Genomic DNA, 11,790 nt, shown 5'->3' with positions numbered 1-11,790 from the left:
ATGCCATCCGGTATTTCCATGGCAACATTAGAGGGGACTTTGCTGGTCCCCGTTCAGTCTTCCATCTCGCCAATTTTTGCCACGTCGGCATCATCATCATCTGGTGCAACTCCTTCCCTTCAACCAACTCCCACTCTGACATCCCAGTCGCCAGTGGACGTGTCCACCGAACTGATCGTCACCACCGCTGGACCGCACCAACTCTCAATCCTGGAGTGGTTCGGCATTGCTGTCGGAGGGGCAGCTGTGCTGTTCATAATATGTGAGTACTTGAGATAAATTGATGTAGTTTCATACATTTGTCATTTTCCTGAATGGCGCCTTTGCTAGCATTCATGGCAGCAAATTTCTCCTGTTCAACCAAACACAACATAACTACCTAAAATACTGCAGTGTTTTTTCTGGATTGCTGCAGCTGAATTTTGTTATCATCGTTAGCATGATGACCTTTCCAGAATAAAAAATTCTCTTACCCTGGAATCAAGCAAACAGGCAGTGTAGTCAGTGGTTTTGAGCAGGTTGGATTGTTGTACATGTAATTCTGCTTACTTGGATATGAATATACTGCAACTATATAGGAAATACATAGCTAGATAGCAGCATGTTCAAACCAAGGCAGCTGATGTCACACTTGAGCAAGCAAGCATGAATATGCAACTACTGTAAAGTGACATATTTGAGCAGCAAGAAATTTTTGCGAATTGGAGCCAATCGCCTTTTTTTGTGGCATAAAAATTTCTTGACTTGCCTCTGACATTCAATGCATCACAGTGTAGACAAGAACTTTTGCATGCATTGTGATTTCAGTAATCTCGGCTCTTGCGAAATTTCTGAAATTAAAATGTACACAAACAGTCCTCGTTTTACAGTATACAACTTCAGAAGTTAAAGTTACTTTGATTACACATTGACCAGATGATTTCATTTTCTTCTAGCCCGAAATATCCATTACATTTGTTGCATTGTACTTTTTCTATACCGCTATCAATCTGATTAAGAGTTAGCACTCTACTTCATTTATCACTGTGCTTTATGTACCACACCTAAGTACAAAGGCTTGTGAACATAAGTGATTTCTTCTTGTAAACCCACAATGTATTGGAATACACTGCCAAACAAATTCTGTATATATCAACCTCCATATCTAGTTTCCAGAACAGCCTTGAAAGAAATCTTAATTTTGTTTTTTGTTTGTTTGTTTGTTCGTTTGTTTGTTTGTTTGTTTTTTGTGACGATTTTCACTACGTCAAAGGCAGTTATGCTCAGTTTTAATCAGAAATGCACTATAGAAATGACAGTGTCAATATCATTACTGTTGTTTTTTTTCCCCAAATTTATCTTAACCTGTTGAGGACGTGATGTTGTTGCAAAAACACGCATTTCCCATAGACGCCTGTCCGAGTATACTTGGGACTCGTCCTCAGCGGGTTAACAGAATGTAGCTTGGTTTTTCTTCAAAAAGGAATTACCAGAATGCCACCAATAAAAATCATTGTTTCTCCTTTCTCTTTCTCTGTCAAGTCTTGTTGTATCACTGTTACCAAGTGCGACAACAGAAGGTACGGCGGCAGAAAGAGATGAAAAAGGACATCCTCGACTTCACCCAGAGCAACAGCAAGGACCGCATCAGTTCCTGGAGAAACAGCCTGGCGCTGGACGCCATGGCAACCCACATCGAACTCCCACCGGTGAGTCTTCAGATTCTTTCACCCAAAGTCGAAACTGGAAGTGATAGATTCTATTCTCATTGCCTGTTTGACATGCGCCCAAGCTCCCATGATCTTTTGATGACTGTAACTTGCTAGACTTGCGACCTCAACATTTCAATTCGTTATCGTATTTCTGGTATGAATTATCATAATGCTACGAAATTGTTTTCAAGTTAATTCGGTCACACATTACACTTTACATTTTTGTCATTTCTTTGTAATACTGTACTGCCACAAAAATACTTGCAGATAGAAATTCACCAAGTTCATTGTTTCCTGACATGATCCCACTAGTTGTTAGATTTTCATATTTGAATTCACAGAAAAGTGATCATCTCTAGTCAAATCTGAAGCTTGATTATGGCAGTCGTAACAATTTTTGTTTGCTTCAATGTTTTTTTGTTGACATGAATTTAGACATCAATTGTAACATATAAAGCAGGACCTGGATATGAAAATATATCTATAATGTGAGGGGAATGTCTTTGCCTTGGAAGTGCATTTTAACACAAATTGTCTTCAGCAATTTCAATGATTTTCACATCGAAATTTGCTTCTTGGTGAATGAGTGAGAATAGGAATTTTCACACTCAAAAGTGTTGAACACCATCTCATCTGTGTCCCTTTGAGATTTAGATTCTTTTCCAAGACAGATTGTGGCTGTGAAACGGGGCTATAAACAAAACACCCATGATATATACGTCTTTGTTTCCTTACAGGAAAATGGACGGGACATGCAGGCATTTGACAATCAGGGCTTTGTGGACGTATTCCTTGGGGATGAGGAGCCGCGGGCAGCGAATAACAATGCCTTTATGCCGCAGACTAACCTCTGAGAAGAGGGCGCTCTTTGATCCGCCAAATTCTACTGCCACGAGTGTCTACAACGGAGTGAATGATTCGCCTTTCTCTTCGTTTTCTGTTAACCAGTTCCAAACGGGAACCTGGTGGCCTGTGTATCAAGTCTATGGGGATTTCAGAATTTAGTATGGGACGGGTCAATGCCCCTACTCCCAACATTTAGTTTTCATTTCGTTTCGTTTATTCATTCCAATCAAAGATCAGTGGTTACAAAAAACACAAACAAACATTGATCAAAATAAAATCAATGACATAATTCAAACGAACAAAATTAGAGTTTACATATTTGCCATCCATATCAAACAGTACATTTTCCTTTCCGTTTCCCCTCTTTCCCCTTTCATTCTGCATCTAGGCAATCAGATGGAGTTACCACATAGTGAGACAACCTGTTTTTACAACAATAGCGTATTTTCATTGATGGCAAGGGAGTAGATACTTTCAATAGTCTGAAGTTATCTGATAAACAAACCTCTCTTCAAAAGTGTCTTGAGATATTTTTTTTTTCTCTTTTGAGACAACACATAAATAAAAGCCTTCTCGCAATCCATTAATTCATCTTTTATAAACTTAATCCACTGGGTGTTGGTAAAATCATACATTTTCATTTCATCTCATATTATGCTGTATTGCGATTAAGTACCCCTAACATATATTCTATCCAAGAAAATTCACAATGCTATTAAACTGGTGATGGGTGTGGTCACTGTAGGATAAGATTGCAATTTATCATCCTATGTTATATTCCATTTCTTTTACTACATTTTCAATATCGGAAACAAAAAATCAAAACAATCATGGTACATTGACCCTGGGGTGACAAGACCTTGTACCTCAAAATCAGGAATTTTCAAGAGAGCAATTAAAAAAAAAAAAAAAATTAAATTTAATATTTTTTTTTTTCAAAATAACATCAATGTTGACATGAAATAGTGCAGAAACATTGTTTTGCTGACATTAAAAGTTGTTATGCTTTAAAGCTCCAAATCAGTATTTTTGATGCTCAAAATTAAGTTAACCTTTTTTGTTAATACTATTGGTATGCCATTTGAGATACGAGCTCATGTCATCCTGCGGACAGTATGTGTCTGTCTGCTCAACATATAAAAAAGGATTTAAGCCTCCATGTGAATGATTAAGCCTGAAATTAACACTGAGTAATGCTCATGTCACATGTGTCTGAATTTCTAGATGTATTCCTTGTTAAAGGAGATCAGATATGTGCTTAGCTGTAGTAATCATCAAGCACTTGTGTGTCATTGAGTGTATAAGTCAACATTTGATGTTGTTACAATGTTCTGAAGATGTACTGTGCTATGTGTTTGACTTACAAAGGAAAATTAGCCATGCATTTCATGTTTGTGGTTTAATGTCTATTTTATGCCCCAAGGTGAATGCTCTTTGTCAACTATTTGTCTGTTTGTTTTTTAATAATCATTCACATTTTGCAAGATGTAATATATATTGGTGTGTGTGTATGTGTCTATAAATATAATATATATATGGAATTATTAATATGCATATATGGTATGTCAGTAACGTCGAAATATGTCATTTTGTGATGTTCCGTATTTATTGCAATGACATCTCTAATGTGTGCTGCATCACGTGAAATATGTATTGAGAAAAAAGGAAGAAGAAGAAGAAGAAGGCAAATGAAATGAAAAAGAAACAAAAACAGCAGTTCCTGTGTGGAAGCAATGTGATTTGTGCATAATCTAAATTGTCTATAGTACTTACCACTTACCATCAATGGCATTCTGTAAAACCATGAATTTTTGCCTGCATTTTAATTTCACAAGTTTTGCGAGAGCCAAGATTCGTGAACTTAAAATGCACACAAACGTTCCTGTCTACACGGTATGTATTGAATGCCAGTATCAATTCACGCAAATTTCATGCCGGGGAAAAAAAAAGGATGTCGGCTCCAGGTCGCAAAAAATTTCATCCTGCGAATATTTCTTGCTTTACTGCAGTTCGTGGGTGACAGGTAGAAAGCAAAATGGTTCAAACTCAAGCTGCTGTAATTGAGGTGATGAATCACAAAATCAGGAATAAACACAATAGGTGACAATGCAGCATTGATTATGGGCAGTGCATACTGGACCCAAATTCAGAAATTGAGGCCACTGGTATCCCTTTATGTGCCCAGTGTTGACCCTTCCAGGTACCACCATCCCAAATTTTTCTGACGTTGTGGGTAACTTAATGCTGATTAGAGAGTTAAAATGATTGGTCAGATTCATAATATATGCAAATTTCATGCATGCCTCATCACATTGTCTTGACCTGCAGCAGCAAGAGGTTAGTTTGAGTGTTGTGCAATGCAGAAAAAGTTGGCAACAAACTCCAAGGACCAGTCCTGCCTGTTGAACTTGAAAACAACTTTATCTAAAAACTGAACAAAAAGAAGGTTATTTTCCAAGGCAACATACCTTTAATCATGTGATATGACTTCTTTGAAATAACTGTGTACTGCTATTATGCTGAATCGTTGACAATGCAAAATTATTTTTCAAACTCTTCTATTCAGAACCCCTCTAAACACACGTGCCTATTCTCCTGATGTACTTGCTTTGCCAACAGTAATGCATTCAATTTCTAATGGAATGAATTGAAGACATCTATCAGCATAGCTTGCGGCCACAACTACAAAAATACATCACGTTTCAGTTTGTCTTTAAATATTGCTTTTATTTACTCATTACAAATGTCTGTAATCAATCCAATGTGTCGAACACTATCCATAGACTTGTAATCTTATTCTCTTATTCTAAAGTGTACTTGATCAAATTCTATTTTGGGATTTTACATGGTTTAGATATCAATATTCTGATGACAAGGTGATAGCAGTTATGTGTTTTAATTTTTATTTGATTAGAACTTATATACAAATTACAGTAACTCTGAAATTCTCATAGCCTAAAAAAAAAAAAAAAAAACTTTTGTTTTCACACCCACTGTGGCTTCATACACAAAGTGCAAAATTTTTAACCAATTGACTGTAAATTTTTGAAATCATTTCATCTGGAATTATAATCAATGAATAAGGACCATTGCCGTAAAGATTGACCATGATGAAATCTTTGAAGCCTTCTACCACCCAAAGATTGATCATGGTTAGCATACCTGCCAACTAATATGATTTTATCAGATTCAGTAAGATTTTTTACATTAAAAATAGCAAAATAAGATTTTCTGTCAGAGAAATAAGATTTTTAGAAAAATATTTAGATATACCTTTCATGTGTATTTTCTGAAGATTTGACTGAAAGTAAGATTTTTAACTTCAGTTTGCATATAAAATAAGATTTTTGCAATCCACGAGTAAGATATTTCATCTTGAAATGTTGGCAGGTATGGGTTAGTAACTAAAGCTTGATAAAGCTGAATGAATAGACCTTTTACCTCCGCCAAAAAAAGAGAGTAAATGGTAAGACATGGCATATGTTCATAACAGTACACAGGGAACTGCCCCACTTGCCAAGGCAGGTGGGTTTCAAATAGGTTTACAGTATATCCAGATTAAAAGGCATTATGCAAGATACTTTCTGAATTGAATGTAAAGTATACAGTATTATATGTTTGAGAAGAACAAATAACTCAGTCATATGATGGCTTTTATGCATATTTGTATTCATTTTTTTTGTTCTTTTTTTGCTGACATACATGCACTATAATCAGTAGTGATAATTAAGCTGCTCTTGAGTATCAAATCAACAATCAGATATGACGATGTTGAGATCTTAGAATTGCATTACAGCTGCATTTTGCTCTGCTAATTGTCTTCATTTTTAAATTTGTATTCATAAAAAAAAACACAGTAGCCCATGGTATATGTGTAGAGCAAATAACTGTCCTGTAGTAGTGGTTCATTTCATGCTTTGCAGAAATGTCCATAATTATACTAAACCAACTCTGTGAAAAAGTCAGATATCTCGTTGTGTGTTGCAAATCTTAATTCCTATGTTTTATCTAAGAAAAAATCAAACAGCAGCTCAACTCTTAATTGTTATTTCTCCCATTATATTGAGCTATATGTCAAAATCCTTTTCCATTTGTGAGCAGAATTTGTTACCTTTTAAAGGGATAAAAGTACTTACGTAAGGCATTTACATCATCTGAAATAGGAATTCTGGTATGCAGTCGCATTATTTGTACAAGTTTGTTACTTAAATTGTATTATGCACAGTACTAACTCATGGAACTGTAGGACTATTTCATTGTCATAATGATTCCGTATTAAATTTTAATGAAATAAGATCAAAACAAACTAGATTTCATTCTGAGTGTTCTTTTGAGTTGTTCTTTATCATACTTTATGAGATTTGAACACATTTTTATTTGTTGTGTCATCAGATACACATTTTTCATCATTTATGATTTACATCGTACAATTGTTACTAGTAATTTGCTTTACTATGATCAGCCACCTTTTCCTCATACTGTACAGATGTTACTTTTACTACTTCTACTACTACTACTTTTAGTCTGCACTGCTGCTGGTGTTTAATATCATTGTTATTATCATTATTATTATTATCATTATTATTATCATCATCATTATTATTATCATTGTTATTATTATTATTATTGTTATTATTATTATTATTATTATTATTTCCTACTACATGTACTACTACTACTACTACTACTACTACTACTACTACTACTACTACTACTACTTTCACTACCACTTCTAATTTTACTACTGCTAGTACCACTGCTATAATTTTAATTTACTTCAACTCGTATCACTGTTGCTGCGCTGGTTCTACTTGTACAACCACTGCAATACCAATGTCATTACTCGTTATCATCATCCTTATTCATTTTTCACTTCACATACTCAGAAACACAGGCATTCTCAAACGGATATACACAGGTACATACACGGCCTGCTATGAAAGACTTGTCACAAGGGTAATTTGCCATGTCAGGAAGATGCATGCCAACATACACAGCCCAAATGATTTTAGTTTGGCCTTCATAGTCTGCATGTATTCCCTTGTGATTGCGAATGAATCCCTATTGCTTAACAATTTATTTTGAAGGGCAAATTGTTCTACACATATTATTCATATTCATAATCATTCATTTCTTGATTTACATCTGTGTATGTAATGTGCATTCATTCAGGCATTCAATATATAAGTGATAACATCTGAAGAGATTTATAACACACATAAAGGATAAAATCATGCAGCTGTCACCAGTTGTTTGCTTGTGTATGCTTACCAGTGCATTTCTCATTCATGGGGATATGGAATTATGTGTGTGTGTGTGTGTGTGTTTCTTAGAAACGTGTGAAGAAGTGCATTGTAGCATTTATGTATAGTCATAAAGATGGACAAATGAACATACAGTTAGATAGGCAGTTAGATATAAGATAGATGAATGGGTAGATGGATGGACAGATCTATAAGGAACAGATGGATGGAGATAGGAGAGATAGATTGATAGATGCATAATCCTAATGTAGGTAGATAGAAATATACATGGATAGACATATGGATAGAATAGTGATAGAACGAACAGATATATAGATTGATGTAATATGTATGATTTGACAGATAAATTGATACAATACAGGTAAGATATGGAATAATATATATATATATATATATATATATATATATATATATATATATATATATATATATATATATATTACATACACACACCACATACATAAAACACATGCATAGATAGGTAGGTAGATATGTAGACAGGCAGAAAGAGAAGACGGAGTTATCCATAAAGGAATATCGTCTTAATTCTAATGTTTGTATAGGTCTCTGATCTTGTCATTCTATGTATGATTCCTTTTTACTAAACATTTTTTGATTCATTCCGTATATCTCTGTACACATTATCTGTACACATTTTTCTCAATATTTCACACTTACAAATCCATTGACAATAAAAAAAACCACATTTCTGGCTTCTAAATCATTTTCAAAATATCTACAACAGTTTCTTCTCTTTCTTATTAAGTATAGAACAGCATAAGTTGTTAAAAAAAAACAGTTCTCAGAGATAAACGTTTATCAAAATTATAGGCACCTAGATAAAGGAGAGTTGGTAATGCAGAATGATATTTTTGCTGATGACATCATAGTGAGTTAAGGTAGCTGGTGTAAGTACATCAGAGATAGAGAGAGAGGGGTAGCGGAAGGGGCCGGCTGTTAGAATAGCCGAATGTAAAAATAATGCAAGCGAAAGATTTGAGAAAGAGAATTGGAAAAAAAAAGTAAGAGCAAATGATTCACATGATACAGCTCTGATTTACACATTTGAGCAAACTTCTGGACTGGATTGACTTTTGGTTATGACAAATGCGTTATCATCAAGTGGGATTTCATTTCATCTAATATTAAAGTAAACAAACAAAATACAGCCATCACTATGTTAACATTCAAAAATAGAACCTTCAGATTGCTCTGCAAGACGGTGGCATATCGATCATCAAAGGCACAAATGCACCTGTAGAATTCTTTTGTATATCAGTATGTAGTAAACTGACAAATGTTTGAACGATTACAGCCATCAGTTGGAACTACAACTCTTAAACCAGTTGAAGTTGGTAATAATATACGGCACTGATCTAACAGGGTAAAGGGCGCCAACTATTGTTCTATGAGATACTCGTCCTGCTTCGTTGTGCTGTTCGTGGTATACACAAATTGCAACTATAGCACACTCAATCTGCATGAAGTTGATATTCCGTCATTTGTTTTCACCTTCATTATTCTCCTTTTTTACTCTTTTGCTTGTTTATTTGTGTTTGTTGTTAAGGAGGAATGATTCGTCTGTTGTTGAGAAGACACGACTCCTCTTTTCGCTGTGACCGCTTCCTGCTGCGGTCGAGATCTGTAATAAAGTATAGTTTTATTTATAAATGCTTCATGCACGCATTAGGGTTATTATGCAAGATGATGACGGCAAAGTATGCCAACAAAGGGCTTGAATGTAAGGAAATTAAATGTAAAAACTGATATGTGCATTTCTATTTTCTAAATATTTGAGTTTTAATCATCTGGAAACAAAGAAAATAATCAAGAAATTATATGTCACAATTTTGATGGTAAATTTGCAAAAGTATTTCTTGTTATGTAACGAGTGCAGTACCATGGGAAAGATTATAATTCTAGTGTGACGATGACCTTACTCTAAAAAGAAATTTAAAATAGCATTTATCTGTTCTTCATTCAAGCTCTTCAAATAACTGTCTTCTACAATTATGATTAAAATTATCAGATAGGCTTATTTTCTTTATCATAGCGATACTATGACATCATTGCTACTGCCACAATTGCTCCCATGGACATCTACATGCTGAGACAAACATAAATGCCACCAACAAACACAAACCTAACTCTAATCCTAATCCTCACATTAAACTATAGCCTATAAACCCTATCTTCCGAACCCCCTAACCCAAGTCCTCAGTGAAAGTAAGACCAGAGCAATTGTCGCAGGAGCAAATGTTGTTTACGTCACCGTTTTCAGCAGTTATAATCTCAAATTATTGAGAATATTCATTGATTAGATTGATATAATTTATATTGTATATATATATATATATATATGAAGAGTTTATTCGCAAAAAAATCGATAAGTCCATTTTTGAAGATTTTGAAATACGGTCTCTGTCATAAAGTACAAAATAATACCTTTTAAATGATATATTGGTCACTACATAAAGGTACATTCTTGAAGTTATGGTCAAAAGAAGCAAAAATTTTCTTTTTATTCTCTTTATTTTTCTTGACCTTTTATCGCAAATATCTCCATTTGGCAAATATGGACTTTTAAATCGGTTTTTGCGAACAAACTCTTCATATATATACAGTAATATATATATATATGTGTGTGTGCGTGTGTGTGTGTGTGTATGTGTGTGTATGTGCCTGTGTGTCTATGTTTTTGCATTTAAACTCTCAGTTATATAATCATGAAAATTAATATTATCAGATAGGCCTACTAATAATCATGGCATATTGCCTAATGACATAGTAGGCCTGATGTTACTGCTACACTTTCAGAAGGTAACCAGTAATCTAATCAGAAAATAATGGGAACAGACGATTGCCAACGAACTTCATTTCAAATGTCGCTGATGTTGGAAGGGGGTTCCCCTCCAGATCTCTTGTCTTTCTGGATTTCGAATTATCACCTCGTTGTCATTTGGCGTAATACAGGACATTATATTGCATTGTCATGTATGGTTTTATAATAAATCATGAGTAGATCTTTCCATTTTCATTTGGCGAAGAATCGGTCTGAAAGGGAATTCACTCATTTAATGGAAATCACGGAGAAACGTGTAGTTCTGGAAGCAAAAATCACATTATCATAATTATTTAAAGTACCTGTGTCACAGTATCGCAGGTTCATTCATAAAGGGTCCGCTCAAAGGAGCCCGTACGATCTTTACTTTTTGTTTTTTTTTTCGCAGCAAGGCTGATGGCACGACCGGGCGTGCAAGGCAGTCCGTAGAAAACAAAATAGTGACGGCCCACATCCCCATTTAATTTGTGATAACGCCAAGACCCTATTTTCTCTTCTCTAAATCTCTCGATCCCCTCTTGGTTTCTTTCACCATAATTGTCATGGCAGTCGATCACTTCAGATGACACCGCTTTTCTTTTTTATCACTGGTGTATCATGGATGGACCCTATACTACAAAACTCGAAAGCCGATGACATCCATTCCAAGACGAGTTAGATGCTGTCGTAATATACCATAAGATTTACAAGAACATATGAAATTTATATCCCGAATAGGGCTGTAACCATTATTGTCTTGAAAACTTTCAAAATGCCTGGTATACAATGATTCGTATAGTTCAGACAACATACTTGTGCGCGCCATAAACTGCAGTTTACTAAGATAAACAGATGTATTATTGAATGACATTGTTTGTGTACACAAGGAGATATCAGCTGTTTTCGGACAAAGCACATTAATAAGGATATACTTCCGCGATGTTTGTATTCGCACATTTCAAAAAAAAAATAACTCTGATCGCCAGGGGATTAACTGAACTTGCAGACTTCCAATTCTTTGGTGTCACAAGGCAAAATATGTTGACTGAGATAAGAGCATCTCTGCTTTGAACTCCTGCGTTTCGCGAACTTTATGAAAACGCGGAAGTCATTATATCCCAATCAATTATCTTCTTCAGGGGTGATGCGGTCACATGTGGAAAAATGA

The 11,790-nt window shown here is 34.9% G+C and overlaps 1 protein-coding gene across 1 annotated transcript; it reads left to right on the top strand.

The window, feature by feature from the left end:
• LOC139724639 (uncharacterized) lies at positions 1 to 3,360 on the top strand. The gene is made up of 3 exons (XM_071635772.1): positions 1 to 262; positions 1,522 to 1,688; positions 2,429 to 3,360. The coding sequence occupies exons 1-3, from the start codon at positions 1 to 3 to the stop codon at positions 2,543 to 2,545; spliced, it is 546 nt and encodes a 181-aa protein (XP_071491873.1). The 3' UTR covers positions 2,546 to 3,360.
• Positions 3,361 to 11,790: the final 8,430 nt, after the last annotated feature.

Source organism: Diadema antillarum, unplaced genomic scaffold (assembly GCF_040938485.1).
Source record: "Diadema antillarum isolate AM-2024a unplaced genomic scaffold, OU_Dant_1.0 scf00000225, whole genome shotgun sequence".
Taxonomy (NCBI): domain Eukaryota; kingdom Metazoa; phylum Echinodermata; class Echinoidea; order Diadematoida; family Diadematidae; genus Diadema; species Diadema antillarum.
This window is presented reverse-complemented; position numbering and strand designations above follow the sequence as displayed.

Bases quoted from the DNA above. Each gene is read 5' to 3' on its own strand.
- LOC139724639 (XM_071635772.1), top strand. From the start codon at position 1: ATGCCATCCGGTATTTCCATGGCAACATTAGAGGGGACTTTGCTGGTC. The intron at 263-1,521 runs GTGAGTACTTGA...TTCTCTGTCAAG, and splicing joins AGCTGTGCTGTTCATAATAT to TCTTGTTGTATCACTGTTAC. The intron at 1,689-2,428 runs GTGAGTCTTCAG...GTTTCCTTACAG, and splicing joins CCCACATCGAACTCCCACCG to GAAAATGGACGGGACATGCA.